The sequence below is a fragment of the Pyxicephalus adspersus genome, chromosome 3, assembly GCF_032062135.1.
Source record: "Pyxicephalus adspersus chromosome 3, UCB_Pads_2.0, whole genome shotgun sequence".
Taxonomy (NCBI): domain Eukaryota; kingdom Metazoa; phylum Chordata; class Amphibia; order Anura; family Pyxicephalidae; genus Pyxicephalus; species Pyxicephalus adspersus.
In genome coordinates this window covers 72917186-72939951 of record NC_092860.1, presented here as the reverse complement: position 1 = coordinate 72939951, position 22766 = coordinate 72917186, and the positions used below count along the sequence as shown (strand labels likewise).

General features: G+C 36.5%; 1 protein-coding gene across 4 annotated transcripts in view; it reads left to right on the top strand.

Moving 5' to 3' along the window:
• LOC140326540 (ceramide synthase 4-like) overlaps positions 1 to 22766 on the top strand; it is a 133541-nt gene that overhangs the window by 92165 nt on the left and 18610 nt on the right. The window contains exons 1-4 of one of the 4 annotated variants that reach the window (XM_072405217.1): positions 217 to 374; positions 15351 to 15524; positions 17699 to 17816; positions 21886 to 22004. In XM_072405217.1, coding sequence (XP_072261318.1) covers positions 15352 to 15524; positions 17699 to 17816; positions 21886 to 22004 — 410 coding nt within the window. In that variant the 5' untranslated portion in view covers positions 217 to 374; position 15351. Of the gene's footprint in view, positions 1 to 216; positions 375 to 11210; positions 12019 to 15350; positions 15525 to 17698; positions 17817 to 21885; positions 22005 to 22766 lie in introns of those variants that run through there. The other 3 variants (XM_072405218.1, XM_072405216.1, XM_072405219.1) reach the window with 3 other exon arrangements.

Sequence of the window (22766 nt, the reverse complement as noted above, 5' to 3'; positions counted from 1 at the left end):
CATGCTGATCAGAGATACAAGGAATACAGTATAACATGCTGATAAGGCATACAGCTGTTGGTATAACACTGTTATCTTCTGTGGTTAGAGCAGCTCTTCTCTCCTTCACTTGTCCCTGGCACATGGTGCCTCCCTCTGCTCTTTCTCTCTCTCCTCCTTCTCAATTGTATAGTCAGTCCACCCACTTACCCTTAACCCCACCTTGCTGGCCCCTACCCTTGTCTCTCCCTGAAATCTTCTTTCTTGCAGTTCTCCGCAGAGGGATTGGTTTTATATTCCCTGGCACTTGTCTGCCCTTTTCTCAGCACTCCTCTAGTCCTCACTCTCCTCTCATCTTGCTTCATTTCACAGCTTTGGGCCCTTTTCTGAGTAAGGTGAGAAACCTCCCCCCTTTAAGATAATTAACTTATTTTCCAAGTGTAGTTGTCTGCTTAAAACTGTCTAGGTTAATGATATGGTGCACCTATGAAGAATTGAAAAGTGGGATGGGCTGGATCATTTTTTATATACTGCAGAAACAGCTTGTGGATGTGATATTTACTTTAGTAGTATACTTTGTAATTTTGGGGTTTTACATTACAGTGCCCAACAGTTGTAGTTTAAGGTACTATAGTTACTTTAACACTTTTATTGCTGTTAAATCTGTAAGTATTATGAAATCTCTGTTTGAACTAATAAAACATAATACGCTGACATAAGCTGTGAACAAAACCTTTTAAAACAAAAGAGAACACACACAGACAAGAGAATAAAAATAAGATATCAGGTAAATGTTTTTGGGATGTCTGCATATTTGTCTTTTTAAAAGATTGACCAATGCCAGACCTAACACTGAAAGCTGATTAAGGACCTACATGCAGTGTCTAACTGGCACTCCCAGGTAACAATTCTTTCTGAGCCAATGAACATATTAAAAATTCTCTTGTGTGGTCTACTTTCTCCATACGGTAGTATTACACTGATATGCTCTCTTGGATTGTAAGCTCTTCAGGGAAGGCTCCTCTTTCGTGTCACTATCTGTATCTATCTGTCATTTGCAACTCCTTTTTAATGTACAGCTCTGGATAACATGTTGGCACTATATAAATAATGTTTATTAATAATATTATTAATAATAATAAGCAAGTAGTTGTACAAATATTTTCCTGTATGCAGAGCTCTGTGTTTGAAAAATAAGACTTCCGCTGCTTGGAAATTCTTAAAACCACTGACCAAAAAGTTGTGATCCCAAATGATATATAAAAGTTGGGGATTTGTCTACTACTGCTGCTGTACTACTTAATGGGCATGATTTATTAAAGCACTCCAAGGCTTTAGGATTCAAAACATTTGCTAGCAAATAGCAAAAGACTTTGAAGAAATCCATTCCAGGTTTGCTGGATCACCCAGCTTCACTGATTAAAGTGTATCTTCTCCAGCCTTGAAGAGCTTTAATAAATCAGGCCCAATGACCCTGATTTATAAAAGCTCTCCAAAGCTGGAGAGAATACACTTTCAGAAGTGAACTGGGTGATCCAGCAAACCTGGAATGGATCTGATCTAGGATTCAAAACATTTGCTAGCAAATAGAAAATGATTTTTAAAAATCCATTCCATGTTTTCTGGATCACCCAGTTCACTTCTGAAAGTGTATTCTCTCCAGGCTTGGAGAGCTTTCATAAATCAGGGCCAATGTATTTAAATGTGATGGTCCCATGTACAAGCATTTTGTACTGTATTTGGGTAATCACCTCCAGTAAACTTAGAATGTACAGATCATCCAAAACATGAAACCAATGAGGTGATGTGAATACCACAATATATTAGCAAGCAAGTGAATATTCAGTTACTGAAGGTAATGTGTTGGAAGCAAGGAGTCTAAGGATCTGAGGGACTTTAACCAAGGCTTAATTGTGATGGCTATATGACTGGGTGAAAGCACCCCACAATAGCACTTCTTGTGGAGTGTTCCCGATGTGTGGTGGGTAATTTATACAACTTCCAGAAGGTTGATTGCTTGTGATAATGGAGGTTAGCCCATATAGTCTAATACCACTGAAGAACTTCTGTAGTGTGAATTATTAGCTCCATGCTGACCATGAAATAAAGATGTTAAAGAACTCGGGCCATTCAGAATGTTAACCCCTGTCCACTTTTCATAGACCCTTAATTGAGCACATGAGCATCTGAACAGACAATGAAGCAAAAAAAAGGAAAACCAATATTATAAATCACATTTTATTTTAGACTATGTGGATGGTGATAGATAATAGGTATGTGTGCATCGTGTACTGGGGCAGGGATGGTAGCAGGATGCTCCATGGGAAGAAAGAAGGTCTGACTTAAAGGATCCACTACTAACGTATTTATTGCAAGGTCTTATGGAGTCAATGGGCCTGATTTACTAAAGCTCTCCAAGGCTGGAGAGAATACACTTTCACCAGTGAAGCTAGGTGATCAAGCAAACCTGGAATGGATTTCTTCAATGTCATTTGCTATTTGCTAGCAAATGCTTTGAATCCTGGACCAGATCCATCCCAGGTTTGTTGGATCATCCAGCTTCACTGGTGAAAGTGTATTCTCTCCAGCCTTGGAGGGCTTTAATAAATCAGGGCCAATATCTTTATGGGTCTGAGCTATACCGGGCGGGGGGGGGGGGCTGTAAGGGCAACAAAGAAAATATTAGGCAGGGGTTTTTAATCTTATGGCTGATAAGTGTATGCAAAGCTAAACTTTTCTTATTAGATTTTTTAATATTGTCTGTCCATTTGCTGAGATGATTTCTGTTTGTCAAAAACCTAAAAACAGAAGTAAAAGGGAGAACTATATAGTATATGAGAAATATAAAGATGAAAATAATAATGGCAATGTTTCTTCAATTGACAACTGTTTAAGAGAGGGTTTCCTTTTATTTTTAAAAGATTTCCTCTCATTTCAATTTGTATTGTCAGGCATGAAGAGAAAAGAATCAAGAGTACAAAAATAAAGCAGGATAAGGCTTTTTCCTTAACCTGTTCTATCAACAACTAAAATGAAGTTGTGGATACACTTTAGGGCATGTTTAACACATTTTATTTGGATGGGTTGGCAGAGCAGCACATCAATAGTGTAGCCATAAATATCTATCACATTTATGGAGACTAAATTTGGTAGTGATGTTTGCTTTTTAATGCAGTGCTGCACAATGTGCACAATATAAATACCAGCCTGACTGGATGCATTGGTATTATCTGCAAACATGATATAATGCCTGGGTTGTTAGTTAGAGGCTTCTGATTTTCATTGCAGTATATGTACAGCTTCTGTGCTATTAGTAGTATATTCCATTTATGGAACTAATAATTGCATTGCATTGAAAATTTCTTGAACGGACATATCACACTTTCATAGCTTATCTTCTATGGAGTATCTGTGCAGCATCAATGTAAAAAGGGCCTAACAGTAATATTACCATTTCCTTAGATATTGTCAATCCTGTTTCCAAGATACTTTTTCACTTTACCTGTTCAGTGCATGCAAAACAATGGAGGTACGTTTTCCCCCAAATTTTATGAAATTGGAATCCCAGATTTTGTCCATTAATTTATGTTTGGGTGAATAATAATCACTTATGTATGTGTATTTAAAGAACCCAGTCACTTATGCTTCTGGCTTTGATTATGCCTATTTTATTTAATTGAACAACATTGTAGGAGAAATGCTGGAGCTACCATTGCTGATCACCTTTTGAAAATACTAATCCTCTTGCTCTCATGGTAATAGTTTGATTTCAATTATTTATTTGAAACTGTACCCGAAAAAACTGCTGCTGTGAGAACCCCTGATCCTACATACTTTTCTGGGTTGTTTATGCATAGGTCAAAGCAGAATAGTCAAGCAATAAGTATACACTGACATGTTTGTTCTGGTTTACAGAAAAAAACACAGCTTTCCGTTAGGAGTTATGAACAGATCAGTAACTGACTTGGAACATGCACAGACGAGGAATGTAATAGAAAGTCCCTGTATTTCAGACCAGTCAATAAAATGTTCAAAGGCAGAATGTCAGCGTACAAGCCAGGCAACTAGCGTTGAGTAGTAGATTGAGTAGGCAGCATTGTTTCTCTTTAGGAACGTTTTCTTTGAAAGACTGTTTATCTATGTAGTTTAATTTGCTATATATATATATATATATATATATATATATATATATATATTAGCTAAAATTTCCCCTGTATTCACTGTATTCACCCATAGTTTTCCCTGGCCTAATGCACCATGCATGGGATAATGAACCTAAAAACAGTTGCAGCACTTCATAGCCACAACTCCATAGACATTGGGGGTCCTCACAGACAATCAGGATGGTTCCAGATCATGTGAACTTTATGTCAGCTTTGTGATTACATGCACACCTAACTGATGACTGATGTAGTGTTAACTCGAAGGCTTTTTTAATTGTTATCAGTGAAGCCTCCAGCCTTCATGTAATCATTATGTCAGAGGTGCCATAGTAGTAACAAGATCAAACAAAATTCCAAATCCTGATCATCGTTGGGGACTTCTCTTGCCCTGGACAGCATAGATTCAGAGCAAGCAGTCGAATGAAGTCTTGGCTTCTGTCTCCTAAAGGAGGGTAAATTTGTTGTTGTATATTTGGCAAGCCATAACATGCCACCCTCAGACTGCAGTGTCCATCTCTGGCACCATCTACAAAATTTGCAACTGTTCCCCTTATGGAAACAAATCTATCTATCCTTGTTTTCTCCTTAGTTGTCCCTACTTTTGTTCTTATGTGTAGATGTTTACAAAAATGTACTATTTAACTACCAAAAGTCTTATTTACCACTATAACTTTTAACCCATCCCACAATTATCGCATTTACTATTTAGTCAGTAATAGGAAAAGATATTGGTAAGAAAAAAATACCTGGGGGGTTTACTGAGCATTTTTGGCATATACTATTTTTATGAGGTTGGTGTGGCAGGGTTGTTTTTTTGCCTACATATATTGTGCTAGAAGCTGTCTATCTTACCCATCTCAGAAATAACTATAATAAATAAAGTAAAAATAATAAAGTACTAAAAATATGTAAATGTTATCTAGGTATGCAAATTAGTATTATCTGACATATGCCAGTACTGCTAAATTTGGCCTTGGCATGTATGCACTAATGACCTCTTGATGCAAAAGATTAAACATCTAGTCAGACTGAAACAAATACAAAATGATCCCGTCAACCTCTTTTACCTCCCTAAGGCAAAATACTGTAATGGTTGATGGTCTGCTGAACATTTTACTTGTATATAAATAAAATGAAATTAAAGATTGTAATGAAAAGACTACCTATGTCATTGTGGTATGCAAGGGAGAGAGTTTATATCAGGGGTGCCCACACTTTTTTTGGCTTGCGAGCTACTTTTAAAATGACCAAGTTAAAAGGGTCTACCAACAATAAAAAGTTGGACTTAATAACTCCTGTGCGTCGTAGAGTTTATTTTGAAAGACAGGGCATTGCGATCTACCCGTGTTGCCTTTGTGATCTACTGGTAGATGGCGATCCACCTTTTGGGCACCCCTGGTTTATATCATCCAGTCTCAAATACAGTGTTTCTCAACCAGGGTTCCTCCAGGTGTTGCTAAGAGTTCCTTGAGCAATGAGCAGTTTGTGACCCATGGGACAGTTTAACAAATACCAATGATCGTTTTGGCTAACTGTAAGGATGGCAGCCTTACCAATGGCCACCAACGTAGTAGACATTCGTCCTTCTGAAAATGTGAGCTTTGATTATAGTAAGTGTAGCAGGGTTTCCCTGAAGACCTGAACATTATTTCAAAGGGTTGAGAATCACTGCTCCAGTGGGTCCTCATTGGTAATATGGGGGGACCAAATAAATAGTAGCTTGGCTGCATATCTGTCATAGCCTTTAGAATAGGTGACTACAGAGCTTTAAATTGCCGCACAAGCAATCTACAAGGCAAACACCCAGCTGGAAACAAATGGCAAATGACTTGTAATTCATTGTGACATTAAGGAGAATAAAAAGTGTCATACAGCTTTGCAATATGTTGGATCCTTTATTATCCCCCAAATGTGAACAGGATGGTTGATACCCACTGCTACTAAAGAGAGAGATTTGATGCTGACACTTCAGGAGTTAATTCTTCATACATTGCAGTTGTATTCATTGCCGCAATGCGATGAATTTTTGGCCCACAGAGAGGGTGTGAGTTCATATCATACTATTGACAAATGCAAGATTATACACACTACTGACTCTTGGCTTTGAGAGTTGAATGTATTATTACTCTAACACATTTAGGATTTAAATCCATTATTCACATAACCTTGAGTACAAAAACTGCAGTTTAAATTATATATAATATATATCTGTTATGTTAATTTCCATAATGCATTCATAGATCACACATAAACATTTTAAACAGATAAAAAGTTGGCATAACAGAACAGCTTGCTTTACAGCTACCTATGTCTGATGGAATGTTCAGACTGATAATGGGAAAGTTACTGTTGTGTTAATAATGTGAAAAAATGGCACCTGTTGTTTGGTTAGAGGAATACAAATTATTAAATGGGTTTTTAAACTTTTTTATTATCTGTTTAGCCCTAGCATAAATGAAGAAAGAAAATATGTTTGAAACTTATATAGTCTCTTTTTTCTTTCTAGCTTCTAGTGCTACGGACATTGTTTTAACAAGGAAGTAGGAAGCACAGAGAGAAAAATTTTTAAATGATAAAAGTAAGGCTAGGACCCTTAACAGATTTTTATTTCTGTGTCTCTTCAGCAGATTTTATCTAACTTCTTGTCTGGTAAAACCATTGTCACTGAAACAGAAAGTCAGGGCAATTTTTTCTACCCAATCCTCAGATAGAATGTCATGTGATTGGTTCCTTCCTTAGAGAGATAATTGCAGTAATAGTTTGTTGACTGGGCCTCTGGAGGATAAGACAATTAAAGCAACATAACATTTTAACTGTCCTAAGAGCACATTTCCCTTCTCCTTAATAACAATAATTAATTGAATTTGGAGTTTTTTTGTTTTCCTTGTTTGGCAGAACAATAATTTGGTACTTGGTATTTGTATATATTTGTTCTTTGCACTCATCAGAAATGTAAAAGCTAACTGAATCTGTAAATACTTTCATTTACCAGATCACGGTATACCTAGTAATAATTAAGTAAATGGAGCTGGGCTTGTTCTGTAACTTCTATTCACTGGAATGTCAGTCCCTCTTAGTGGCCATGGCTGTGTCAGTTTACATGCATGAAAAATTGATCATTCATTATACGTATTGAAGGGGCCATCTTGTGTGTGTGGTAGGTTGACCTTGCCATCCACTCCTGACCTTCTTCTCTGCCCACAGCCCTTCCTAACTACTCAAACAGGGCAAAAAAGAAAAAAAAAGCACTAAACTTTCTGACTAATTGGGGCAATGGAAATGATTCTATAATGCATCTATTATTGCAGTGTTTCTCAATCTTTTTAACATGGATGAACCCTTGAAATAATTTTTAGGTCTTCAGGGAACCCCTACTATATGTACTATGACCTCAGTTCACAGTGCATTAGTACAACGGCCAACCGGAATAATAGCTTATACATTACTGGCAAGCTGGAAGAATGTCACCCTTACAGATAGCCAAAAAGATCATTGGTGTCTGTTAAACAAACCTGAGTGTCATAAATTGCTTATTGCCCAGGGATCCCCCCGCAACTCAGGGGAACCCTGGTTGAGAAACCTAGCTTAGTGAATTACGTAAATCAGTGGCCTAGTGAATTACATAAATCACTGCAAATCTAAACCATCCAATTATGTGCAAGAAAATTGGGTATTCTTTGCAAAGTCAGTTTTCACCACATGCACTAAGTTAAGTGAGTGTGATAAATCACTGCAAACCCAAACTATCCAAATCTTGGCAAAAAATTGGGTTTTCTTTGCAAAGTCAGTACAGTTAAGTGAGTGCATGTTGAGTGATATTTCACTTTGCTAACTAACCCCCTTTTAAATTAGATGCCATTGTGTCTTTTAATGAGTCTATATGGCAGTGATCCAGTTTCAGTACTAGTAAGTAAGTTAGTTCTTCTTTACACTCTGCACAGTTTGCCTTTCTTAGTCCATGGCTGTGAGGTGTAGCTTATGGCATAAACAGAAAAAAAGATATAAAACACAAAATATAAGAGCTGAAAATGGAGTTGAATTTAGGAATAATATACAGGATATTAGGAGAGAAACTATATTAAACAAGGATTAATACCATTAGGACAAATGTATCAAGACCTATATATTTTCTCTACCAAGGTGATTCTGAACCCTTTGAAGAAAAAGTATGAGCAACAAAATATTTTTGGTTGCAAACATTGCAAAAACCAGGGACATGTAGAGGGACTCTTGGTACAAGTCATCTGAAAGAGAGCTTGGAACTACCACCTGTTGGCTGTTATTGCAAGAGTAAAATATACTGTATATATCTAGTATTTCATATTTACAAATTATATATATATATATATATATATATAAAATTTGTAAATTATGTAAATATATAACTTTTTTTGCTAGGGTGGTAAACTGAAACACATCACTTTCCTGGAAAAATTATGTTACATAGTTAGTCATAAGTCCATCAAGTTCAACCACTGGGGAAAATAAATATATTACAGATAAAACTCTATAGACATAGTTGGTCCAGAGGAAGACAAAAACCCCTTATAAAGCATGGTTCAATTTGCTCCAAACAAGTCCTTCCTGACCCCATGAGGCAATCCAGCATTTTCTTAAGGCAATCTATAGAACATGCCAAAACTTCATGAGGGGGGCCAATTCCACATTTTCACAGAGCCTACTGTAAAGAATCCCTTTCTTATCCAGAGATTAAACTTCTTTTCCTCCAGTGCCAGGCTCCTAGTCACATAACCGAAACTCGAGGATTGATGGGAAGGATCAGAGTTCAGTTTGGCCAGTCTTTAAAAATATTGTGCCTAATGACCAAGGCTAAAAATGAAACAGCTGTGCATGCCTCCAGCCAAGTGCTCTATTTAATTTGAAAAGTCAAATCTGCTAGAATTATTGATGAGACAATAATAAAGCCATCCGTCGTATAAAAGGTAAAAAATCATAACGATGGCTTTAAAAGTAACTGACAAGCTGATCTTTTTCCAAAAGTCCAATGCCTGTCATTTCCTCACTGTTCAATTGAACAACGTAAATGCAAGGTCACTTTACATCAATATTTCATATGCAAACCAAAGTTATGCAGGGTTTGTAAAACTGGATAAATACCGGTATTATCTGGAATTGTGGCATAAATGTTTGACAGAGTAGGGCTAAGATTTTTTTTCTAGTGAGTGACCTAATAACTATATTTGTTTGAAAAATGTTTTGAAATTCAATTTTTATTGAAGGGTTTTTGGAACGAAAACAAAAGTAGCCACATTCTAAGCTTTGCAAAAAAAAGACTGCTAAATCCCAATCATGTGTTGTAAGACAATCAAAAACAGATAATTGATAGATAATTTAACATAAAAAGAGGTGTCTTAAGCCACATACACATGTCCAATATTAGTCGTTGGAAAGGATCTTTCACAATCCTTTCTAACGACTAGCACTGCACGATGCATGAACGAGTGCTGTACATACATCGCCGTTCTGCTCTATGCAGAGGGGAGGGGGAGAGCGATGGAGCGGCACCTTGCTGCGCGCTCTCCCCCTTCCCTTGCATTAGGATCGCTCGTCGTCCATCGTCCATGGATCCGCCAGGCTGGTTGTTCAGACGATGGGCGCTGTACACACGCCAGATTCTCGTCCGATATCGGGTGAGAACCATTGGACGTTTGTACGTAGCTTTAGGTAACCAGTAACAAATAAAATTTAAGCTTTTCACCTATCTATCAGTGAGACATTTTAAGTCTCTTCTAATATATCAAGACACAATTTATTGTTTTCATTCTGATGATCAGTTGTTAGTTGCAGTGCAGCAGTTGGTATTGTAGTCAAGAGGCAACCATGTTGTAATCATGTTTAATTTTCCTTTTATCTGCCTTTATGTTTAGTAAATGGTTTTCAGCTGTCAGTTTGTTTATTATGATGTGTGTCTTACCTTTAACTGCTTGGGTTAAACCATTGTGTTATGTAGTGACCTTGGTTAGTAAGCACCGTCTTGCCAGTGATAGTTTTCTTTTTCTTGTGGCCAATGGATTTTAGTGTCTACAAACATAATTACTGAGTTTCTTTTTTCCTGAGGTCATTTGCTTTTACTAGATATACATGTTGGAAGTAAGTTATTACAAATCATTTGATTATCATGGCTCCCACATTTGTAGTAACTAAGGTTTTCTAGTTGCGTTATTTGATAAAGTTGTATTATTTGATAAAGTTTTATTTTATAAAGTTTTATTTGTAGTAACTAAGGTTGTATTATTTGATAAAGTTGTATTATTTGATAAAGTTGGACAATTTCTGACCTGCTCATACTTTTCCATTTGTACATCTAGCCTGGCTCTGAAAACTGCTGTTGTATGCACTTGCAGAATGTGTTTAGAAATGCTTATATATTTCATAGATGTATTATTTATGTTTTTGGTAAAGCTTGTGCTTACACATACTGTAAAAACTGGAATATTTTCAAGAAACAAACACTTCCACTCTTGTATGAAACTTTGTTAAATATTTGTATCATTGTGTGATGAATACAATCAAAAGAAAATTGTTGTGTTTTTGCATGCTGGCAGAGTTGTTGGATAAAAACGTTATGTGTAATATTTCAATTTATAAAATTGAATTGAATAAGGCAGTTGGGCCCCATACTATGGCACTGGTGGGCCCCAAGCCTAAATTCCTCTGTTGTACTCCAAATATTCTAGTGCTTTTTTAATTAATGACATGATTCTGTGGGGGACAAAGAAAACATATATGGAGTACATGATCAAACACATACCTACTCCATACCTTAATAATAAATGGTCTACTTGTGGAACTGCAAACCTAACCTTGGCAAGTACAATTTTTGAGTGAATAGTTTTAAACATGTTTTACCATTTGTACCAAATATGTAAAAATTGGTAGCAATTAGGTACGTTTCTTATGCCTCGTACAGACTTATTATTGTCACTGGAAATGATCTTTAGTGACCTTCTTCAGCAATAGTAGAAGGCACAAGCACTGTACAAATAGATCTGTTTCATGAAGGGGGAGGACGTATGCCTTAGGTTTTTATATCAGACGCTATGCAATCTTGAAAGAAGATACCCTATTATTGGCAATGACTTGTTACCTATTTAAAGGATGTTGTGTGTAGGGTTAGTGTGAGTTGTATTTTTATGAGTGGACCTAGTATATATCTTTATATTGTAGGTGCACACATAGTAAGTAAAGGTTAATACTTAAGTATTCACTACTTCTTACTTTTACCAAGTTCACAGTACATCCACATAACAATACATTTATGCTTTCTAAAATGATGGTACCATCTTTGTTCAGGCATCATCCAGCGTTTCAATCTAGATAGTTGACACATGTATGTACATCCTACTGCTTGTGTAGTTCTTGATTGTTTTCATGGGGGATAGATTGTCCCACATGGATCAGCCCTGTGCTGCTGACTGTTTCTTTGTTACTGGCTGCAAAGTTATAATGTTGTTCATTCAGACATATAAAGTTACCTAAAATCTCTAAAAATGTAAATTAATCTAAATGACAGACTGGAAAGGTGAGATAGCTTACTTACCACAGCAAGGGGCCAGAGAAAAATCTTATGGTACATGCATTTTGGAGTGATCTGGTGACCTCATGGAATCTTTTAGGATTTAACAGGTAGGCAATTCATTACTCATTCAGCTATGATTTTTTGAGAAATATTATACTGCACTCTATGTAGTTGGGCAACATAAGACTGTTTTTGTACAGACACAATGCATTAAACAAACCCTGCGTTCTATTTTAAGATGTCCTCTGGGAACCTCATGGCTTGCACTTGTGTTTGAACATCAAAGCCAAAGGCATCAGCAGGGTTGCCAACTCATCTCTTTAACTGCTGATATATGTAAGTTATTCAGGGGATGGTGTTTGATTTGTTTCAGTTGTTTCTTGTCTTCATTTATTCATCCACCTAACTTGTAAAATATGTATGTTTGAAATTGCAAATCCTAGACATCAATGTAAAACAGTTTGCATTATGGTACTATTAAGCACACCAGTCATAAATGAATGAACAAAATTCTAAGGCAGCGGCTGGCAGGGTATTGGATGGTATATATGGGTCAACTAGGTTCTCACATTTACATGGTAAGCGGCTCCAGAATTTATGTTTCAAATATAAATATATTCTGGTATGCAGGGCTAGTTTTCATTTTCCCAGGGCCCCCACCTTCTCCAGGACCATAGCTGACAGAATGGTAGGGGGCTTGCTTGTTTTGGGGAACCCATTAGACGACACCCTGTTAATCAGGGAGTGACACAAAATTTATTAGTGGTTTGCATGAGCAGATAAATTTGCAGGACAAACCTCCCGCACAGGAGCTTGGCATGTAGTACAGTGGTCATGTGATAGAAGACCTTTATTTGTTTTCAATGTATGCATGGTCACTGGATATATGTTTAATTGATATGCAAATATTTGAGCCGTTCTGTTGTTCTGTATAACCCAAACTAGTGATGTATATTGTTCAATAATAGGTTGCTGTCCTAAATAAATGAAAAAAAAAGTGTTTGTTGCAGCCCTTAGTCTACATGGACTTTTTACAGAATTACACCAAAATGGACGCAATAGTGGTGCACATAATGTCTTGCATAAACTATAGGACTAACAGAAAAATGGTCCAACTTGGGTCAATAGAATGCCACATGTTGTATTGTCACCGGAGGGACAAAATGCAGCTGAATTGGGTCTCTGGGAGGAAAAAATTCAAGCAATTACATTATACTGGCAATCAGATTATGTCTACAATTTTGTAGGAGTGTTTTCATGAACATATTTGGAATCTAAACCCTGCAATATCTACAAATTAATGTTACTGCATTAGTTGTACATTGTTTTAATGTTAAGCATTTTTAAATGTGTAGGCTTGGGTTGTGATATTTATTATTCCTCACATGAATGAACTCTGCACAGTAGCACTTTTGTTCTCTTTGTATAACATGTTTTTTTTTTTTTAGTATTAGTTCTTTTTTTGCACGCATTGCCTCTACATGGCACAGCCATTACTTTTAACATTAGAACATGAGAGAAAATACCAAGAAGCTTGGTGAATTAATGACATTTTCTTAAAAATCATGAACTGTGATACAGTGCAAAAATATGCTACATAGCAACATGCCACAATCATACAGAAAGCTGCAGTAAAAGTACGTGCCAGTGCCTCCACATGAGGCATGACACTGCTAAACATTTACCAGTACTAGTACGTAGCAGTTAAGGGATGACATTCACCACAATAAACGTGAAAACTTTTTGTGGCTACTTTGCACTAAACATCGACAACAATGCACATACCAGTTTAAGTTTGACCAACCTCTTTGTTAACACATGGCCACATCCCAAAATTATGAACACAAGAAAAATCTGAGGAATTAGCTCAGTAGAAAGGACTTTTAAGGCCAACAATACTAAATTATCCAATTATATAAAAACATAACTTTATTTGATTTACATAAAAAAACATTAACATTAAAACTTAAACTATCGCCACTTGCCGTTGTGTGTAGACGGCAGCAGGACATGAAGTAGAAGAGCGTTGCATCCGATGTAACCTTTTTCTAACACCTGGTTATCCATGGTTGGAAATACTGCATAATAAAACGAAAAACTAAGGGCCCATGTGCCATGTGCAATGGAAACACTGGGGAAATAAGTTAAAAATGACTACTGGGCTAATTATAAATACGATAACCATTTTTTGCTGATTGAACTATAGTCCAAAAATGCTGCAGGAATCAGATATTTCTGTCCTCCATCTTTTCTTGAAGAAGCAGATTTATCCATGAAATGTGTCGAAAAACAGCAGGGTATGCCCCTAGGATTGGGTAACCCAGGCAGGAAAATTCTGTTCCTGTTTATGGCACATTTTTATTAAGATTTAATGTTTTTTATGTAAACCAAATAAAGATATATTTTTTATATAATTGGATCATTTAGTATTGTTGGCCTTAAAAGTCCTTTCTACTGAGCTAATTCCTCAGATTTTTCTTGTGTTAACAATGCACATACACTTGAAGAGAGCAAAGGGTGGAGGGTTGGGGTATAGCGCCAATGTAAATTGGGAACTATGAGGTCCCTGGAAAAACAGGAGTTCTTGGATGTAGCTGCATGTTGGGTAAACTTATTTTGAAATCACTAGTAAGGAGTGGTCTTGGATTTGGGATCTATTTTCTAGTAAAAAGTAAAGGCACTCATTTGTATTAAATCAGAGACTCACCCCACCCTCATTACAAAGTAATATATAAAAATGCTTCAGGATCAGTGGGAGCCTGGGAGGGACCCCCCAGCATTGTTGTTAGGAGAAGCCATGTGTTCTGAAACATGTGGCAGAGAAGTGTAAACAAGGTTAGTATCAGTGGGTGTGTGTTTGGGAAGGGTGTCCTAGGGTGTTGCTACATTCAGTGTATGTAGCAATAATGGCAGCCAAACAGATCAGTTTGAAACTCGCAAAAATGAGGAAGTTACACAATGGTAGGGATAATACTAAAAAATTAACTCCCAACTAATAAGGTAAAAAATAGAGGTTTCCTTGCATACATTTGCAAATATTTGTGGAAGCCATGCCAAGGCACCTCTGTAAATTGTGGTTCCTAACTGAAAACTGCTGGTATGGACTGGGTATGGAGAACATACAGAAAGGCCCAAACCTAATGCAGGCTTATCAAGAGGCAACATGTTGCTTCCTAAAGATACAGCAACATACCAGAAGCCCTGTCATGATGATCCAATGTCATTGGCCATCCAATGCTGCCTGTGTCCCAATCCTTAAAGTTTTTTTGCAGATGCCTGATGCTAGACAGCCATTATGAAGTGTGCGCGTCATGCAGAGAGTGATGTGGTCTCCCAAAGAAGGGTTGTATTGGAACTAAACAGAGGAAACCAGAAGACCTGGAGCAGGATCATCATGCGACCAAATCAATAGTTCAGCAAAAATATATATTTTAATGTTTTTTTGTCATTGTTTAAGTTGTGGGGAGATCATCATTGAGATCAGCTTTATTTATTTACAGGTGAACGGTAATTTGCTTTTCACGTTATTAAAAGGGAAAATTCCCCAACCATGTAAAATTACTTACCTCTCCCAATGTTTTAAAACAGTTTCCCAAGTTCCTAATTTAAAAAATGACAAAATATTGGTATAGAATTTAATTTCTGTTTGGTTTCTCTGTTGGCTGCAGGATGGAAGCTCTTCTAAACCAATGGCTCTGGAGACAGGAATACTGGCTTCCCCCTGGTGTTACCTGGGAAGACATGAAGGAAACAGAAAATATCCATTATCCTAGACCTAGTCATCTTTTCTTTGCTATCCCATGTGCACTAATCCTTACTGGTTTGAGATTTTTATTTGAAAGGTAAGACTTTATTTATCTATACGTAATGCTCATAAGATGATGGGAATTATGGCAATCTTTAAAAATTTCTATTATTTAGGAATGTTTTTTACAGTCATGGATTTATGGTTGACTAAATTGGCTGTAAATGAATGACCATACTTTTTCCTTGTTTTGACCTCTAAATGTTTCATACAACTTAATTACACTGGTAAAAAGACAGTATAATAGTGTGAGCTATGTGAACAGAATCCAACCTAAATATTTATACTTGCAAGGAATTTCTTATTCACACTACTTCATGCTTTACTGTGTATCCTTTACCGGGTGAATATTTAACGAGAGACTCATGAGATGAATTAATAATAACTAGTTAGACTAGAAATTCCCGTATCCTCTGCTGTAACAGAAAATGCGTCTCAATTTTAGTGTCCATGTACTTGGTAATAAACCACCAATGAGAATACTGATGTGAAAGAGAATGTGGAGATATCAGGATCTCCAGTAATGACAGTGTCCTGACACCTACAAACACTAATACGGCCTGGACTAGGATTCCATCCTAATGTCTGAACTGCTGTACTTTTTCTCCTAGCTGAGCGTCTCACACAGCTCATTTCTTCCGCTTCTTCATATGTGACCAGCAAGGGTAAAACTGAATTTACCTCACATGTCTCAGTTTAATTGCATTCATTTCTACTTCTTTTATGTATTACTCAATATTTAGAAATCAGCCCCTGTCAGTTTTTTCTTATTTTTAATGCAAAACATTTTTATTTTCTTATTGCCTCTTTATTTCAGAGTGCCACCCTGCAAAATGCAAGTGTTACTTCTTCCGACTAACCACACATAAGCATAAATTATGAAGCAACTTATAATAATAACGTAGTATACTACACTACTGTGGTTAGGGGAAGTTAATATGCAAAACTAATTGCCTGTGCCCTTCAAAATAGCTTTGGGCAGTTGTGATGTGAATAATTTAAATGGTGGCGCCAGCAATTTCCATCTGGTCTGAAGTTCAGTGCCACTGTTGGCCGTATTAATATTCTCACACAAAACTGTACCAAGAGCTTATGATTGAAGACCCAGAATTTAATATGTGCTTCAAATAAAGATTTTTTTTCTGAACCCAATACTTCGGTTAACAGAAGCTATTAGGTTTCACATCTATAATGACTTTATAGTAACCATTTTACTATATAATTGTGGAAAACTTTATATCTTTACAGCATTTAGTATAACAGTAATAATTTACCATACATAGCTTTTGTTAACTATAAACTTAAATTACTTAATGTGACTGATTGTAGTAAAACTTGGAGTATAATAATGAGGTGTGTTTTAAGGCAACTATGTGGTTGTATGTAAAATATGCATAGATATGAATGAGAAAACAAAAATAAAACCCCTCTAAAATTAGGGGTTAAAGTAGCACCACAGTTGTTTTTTCCTTTTGTCGACCAGAAAATTGCTTTCCACATGCCCCTATGAACCGTTTTTTTTTTTTTTTGTTACCAGGGCCACAACTTTTCTGCTTTCTAAACCTAACTCTACCCCCAAGAAGCCAACCTGTGCTCACCTGCCAACTCTTGAAAATGGCAGTTAACCCAAGTTAAGGATCTAGAGTTACAAAGTTAAACAAGGATTAAACAGGCACACAGAAATTTGCTATTAAAAGTAATAAAACAATAAAACATACAATACATTGCCTGCTTCCTTTTATATATATATATATATATATATATATATATATATATATATATATATAATTATATATATATATACATAAGATTAAAGGTTTCACAACATTTTCAAACAGCTGTCTTTTTAAATGAACTAAAAAAGAATTGTTTGAAACTGGTTAAAAAGCTCCAACATATGGACCTATTTGCCATAAAAATGTTGAAAAAAAAAGTAAAGAAAGGGATGACTTCCCTTGTGTTCCCAAGCATGAGCAGGGGCTTGTTATAGGTGAAGAGTACGAAGTTAGATTCAAGGATTGGCAACAGGTGAGCCCTTGACTAGTTCTTTCGTGCAAGCAAAATGCCAACACAGAATTTATCTTTCATATTTTCCTTGACACTGGGGTTTTCTCCACTGTTGATGCCTTTGAAAAAATACAATTATCCAGTTTTTGAAATGTGTGGTTGCTATTTGTTGTTTGTGTTTCATTTTACATTTTCTTTTGCCAGGTTTGTAGCTTTACCTGTAAGCAAAAAAATGGGCATACGGGAGAAGTACAAACGGAAACCTTCAATAAAACCAATTCTGGAAGACTTTTACTTAAAACATGGAAAACATCCAACTGAGGTAGGTTATACTGTGATATAGGTCCCTATTATTGGTAAAATATAAAATTAAGTACCTCAGTCACAGCATCTTGTGTCTAGTGCGTAAAGTTCTCTTCAAGCTGAGTGTTTTATTCTTGTGATTGTAATTGTTGTAATTGCTAAGCTTGGCTTGCTTAGGCATAGTCTATTTACCACCTTATATTACTGTGTTTCTCAACCAGGGTTCCATGGAACTCTAGAGTTTTGCTACAGGTTTCTAAGGGTTCCATGAGCAATGAGCAGTTTCATGTCAGTTTAACTGACACCGTTAATGTTTTTGGCTATCTGAAAGGGTGGCATTCTTACCAAAAGCCAGCTATGTAGGGGTCATTCTTCCTACTGACCACCAAACTAACATACTGTGAGCTGTGGATATAGTATTTATAGCAGGGGTCCCCTGAAGGTCTGAAAGTGATTTTAAAGGGTTCCCCCTTTGTTAAAAAACACTGTTATAGTACCCCCTAGGTTATGATGGGGGCTTTATTACTGCAGGTCAGGAAGGCTTTATTTGTAGCACTCTGGCAGTCATTAAGCTTACCAGGACACATCATGAGCCTGATAAGCCAAATTAGTCAAAATTTTTATAATGGACACAGGTTTCCCTTGAGACTGTCCCATTGCTGTGTCCTTTCCTTAGTCTATACTGTCATGTCTGATCTGGAACACTCCAAGTATGTTTTTGGGATACAGGAGGTCTTCTAAAATTTAGATGATATGGGATATTGTCTTGCTTTTATTAACTTATGCAAGCATTGGCATTATTTAAGCCATCTTTACTTTATTCACAGGTGTCCACAGGGTCCAGGGCATGTCTATAGCTTCTATACCAGATAACATGACCCTTTATACAGGTATATTAGTTGATAGGTAATATTTCTCTTAGTACCTTGACAGCTTATTTTGAGAGGACTTGAAACTCATCATGTGAAGAGCAAGCTGGTTCAAAGCAAACACACACACACATATATATATATATATATATATATATATATATATATATATTGGCTTTACTGTTTGGTTTGCCCTTTTGGGGCAAAGGAATTTTCAGTTTGTGGTCCTTACTTAACTGGTTAGATTTCTTATCATATTGGAATATCTAATATACTATAGCTTATGTACTTATGTAGTGTCCTGGAAAAAAGGTTAGGAAATCCAGAGGTTGTCTGGCCAGTAAACATAAATCCAGATAGCGGGAAGCCCCCAACCCAACTTATTACTTAATTATTATTTGTTGTCTTCAATTAATTTTGTAGTTCTTTGGATATATGTTTTTTTCTTTTTCTTTGCCATTGTGGAATAAGCCGCTGTCCTGAAATCACGAAGTCCTTAAAATTGAGTTACCTGTAAGTTTACTATGGTTTTTGTATTAAAGGTAAGAAAAGGGTTCTAAAATTAGCTTGGAACATGTTGTATTTTCATTCATTATTGAATAGACAACAAAAGTTGCATTACGCACTTAAAATGTTCCAGGTTTAAGATTTTCACTTGTACATTTAATGAAGCATTCTAATTCATTTAATGAAGCATTCTAATTCACCACATCACATGTTGAAGTAAGGAGACAAAAAGTTGCTGATGAAATGATACTAGAATGATTGGGGCCTAATCCATTCTGAGCTTGTCTTAAGAAATTCTATTGTTTGCCTGGAGGAAAAATAAATATAAAACTGTTAAAGGATGGAAGCATGAGTGTGTAGAATGCTGCAGCAGAGAGGTGGACAACAGTTTCCAAGGACATGGACAGGACCATTTGGGTAACATTTGGGTATCTCCTACTGTACATAGTTTCTAAAATTAGTATTATGTTTTTCAGCAACTATAACAAAGCAGAGCTTGAATTAGAAAATAGAAAATAGACATTTCTAATCACTAAAAAAATTTTACCTAACTAAATTTACAGAATATGTGTGACAAAGTACCTACCCACTTTTGTTTCTATGCTGGCTAATATCCAGTCTCTCTTACTAGTATGGTTTTTCTCCAGACTGCCTCTTACAGACTTATAGACCTGATGTACAAACAACCAATAATCAGCCACTCTCATCTGGTACACTTAGTTTAATTTTAATAGGTAAAACAGATTTGCCTAATTGTTTTTCTTTTCTAGCTACCTTGAAAGTGTACTGGGTCCCTGTTTGCATTGGTTTCTCACATTCAAAGGGTTTACTCTTACACCTCTCTGTCAAAAAGCCATGGCTGGGCACATGCCAGGAGCTTGTGGAAACTGTGCCACATAGTATCAAGAATGTGTACTTTAGACCGGGGGTCGCCAACCTTTTGGATATCACAGACCACTAATTTCACGGACTCCGGACCGTGTTTGCGCAGGGAGCCGTGTGTCATTTAAAGTGTAAGACACTTCCCCCAGAGTGACGTCATGATGCCAGGACCCACCCGTGTCCAGAGACACAACCCGCCCACCGCCCTTAGTCTGCGATTGATATGGGAGACATGGTTTGAGCCTCTGGCCGGTGCACCCCCCTAGCTGGGTCCTTCTGATGCCTCTGGCACTGGCCAGAGCTGCGGACTACTAAAATTTTCTCGCGGACCACCAGCTATTTTAGACAGCTCAGGCCATAGACAAAACCTGAAGATTGAACCAGTATGGATGAGGCACTATGTGAAATGAAAATGAACAAAGCTTAAAAAACTGAAATATTCTAAAATAACCTCTTTTTGGCATAAAAAAACATCCAAAATACAGGTCTAAAATAATACCAAAACATTACTTGTGATAATTAATCTTGTGGAAAAGATGTCAAAACAAAGGATTTAATAACTTAGTTAAAGACACCAGATCAGGATTTATATAATTCAGTCCACATAATTACACATAGAAGGAATTGGGAGATAAGTGCATTTGTGGCAAATCATCTGATACTGTTCTGTAATTTCAGGAATAAAACATGGGAAAATGTGCTTGTATTTCTGATATATGGTCCATGTATACATGTCCATGTTTTAAAGCCCACCCCCATTCCGAAGAAGAGATTATTGTATAGCAGCAAGACAGGAAAGAGATGTTCCCCGCTGTGCGTAGCCTGTGGTACCTTTATTAGTGCTAAATAATTTTGTTGGGGGGGATGTCTGACATTAAAAAATATATACAATAAATATGACAAAAACTAGGGTGAGTAAGGGTTAGGGTAGTAATGAGACTTTTCCAACGTAATTGTCATAGGTTGTGTGCTTTTAAGCTGTAAGAAACCTTTATAGGTGCAGTAAGATTGAACGATGTACAATGAAGACTGTCTAGTAAACTTACATGGGTGGGCATAGAAAAACAGTGTGGTTCTAGTTACTGAGAATACCTTACAGCTTAGCTATAGCCATGCTGTAACCACACCTATTCTTTGATTACTGCCATTTTTTATTTTTGCATGACCACATTTTTTTAGGATGCCCCTGGCTTTAGATGTATGATAGTCATCAGTTTTGGAAAAAAGTAATTTCCGGAAGATATTGAGTGACTGCAGCAGTAACGAAGCTCTGAGTGTGCAATAATTCTGTTTATATATTTATAGGTCTGGCTGAGCATAGTTAACTTTTTAAGTAATAGTGCTGATAAAAAAATTATTTTACTCCAAATCATACTAAAATATGTACATTTATTATGCAAGGTATGCTTAATAATTACACCAAAATACCCAAATGCAGAGGCACTGAATAGACAGGCAAATTACTTTTTGTGCTTTATGCCAAATTTATCTTTATCTGGACTAAAATTTAAATAATGCTTACAATCTCCTAAATAAAATGTTAATTCAGCTATGTATAGGTAAGTTTGCCTGCTTGCTATAACCTAAAAGAAATATAAACTGGAGAATGTGAATTTTATTTGTCTCTTTTATTAGTTGATTACACTGTATTCCCAACACTGACCAATAGCTTTGTATATGTAAAATTATGCTTTGCTAGAACATATTTGTAGCTCAGCCCTGGCTGCAGAGGTGTTATTTCAGAATTTGATTTCATTAAAATGTTAGCAGTCTTGCATTTATGCAATACACACCTTCCTCTATAACACTCCAGTGTAATTTTTGTTCCAGCATGAAATTTTCAGTTTGTCAGTTAAATGCAATATTCAGATTCGGCAAGTTGAACATTGGTTCAGATACAGGAGGAACCAAGACAGAACAAGTATAACCAAGAAGTTTTGTGAAGCCAGGTGGGTGGACACTATTAAAAATGTCTTTTCCTGCAGTTATAGTTATATCCAAGTGCATTAACTTTTTCCCTTAAAGCGGAAATAAACCGAAAAAGAAAAAAATCACAACTATTTTAATCCCTCAATTTTGCTACAACATTCCTCGATCCAGTCCCGCTCCATCTAGGTATTCTTCTTTGTCCCAGTCCAAAAGAAAGTGCTGAGCGCTGCCATCTTCGATCTTATTCTTTTTTCTTCTGGTTGCTTCCCCCAATCTCACACCGGGAAGGTGCAAGATTGGGTGATGTAGCCTGCTGTAAAGGGAAAAAACGATCTCACTGCACATGTTTTGGATGGCATTTCTTTGCTTTTAGTGAAAGATTTGGGCATGCGCAGTAGGAGCATCCGAGAGCCTCCCAGGATGTGTGATATAAGTATCCCTGGAGGCTCTGCGCTCCTATTCAGTCTTGTCGCCAGACAGAAAGGGGAGCTGCTTCACAAGGGTGATGCACTTAAAAAAACATTTTTACTTTATATTAATGGGTTGTCTACCCTTTATGTAGATAAAAACATTAAATTTAGGTCCGCTTTAAAACTATAGTTTTTTATGAACAAGTTTTCAGAAACTTTTTGGGCCAGAGCTGTTCCATGCAAAAACATCTGCTGCTCCATTGTTCATAAAAAGTGATTGACAAGAATCAAAGTAGGACTTTTGGCACAAGGATACTATGTAGAATTTTTGTGCATGTTTTTTCAAGTACAAAAACTTATTTATTCATCTAT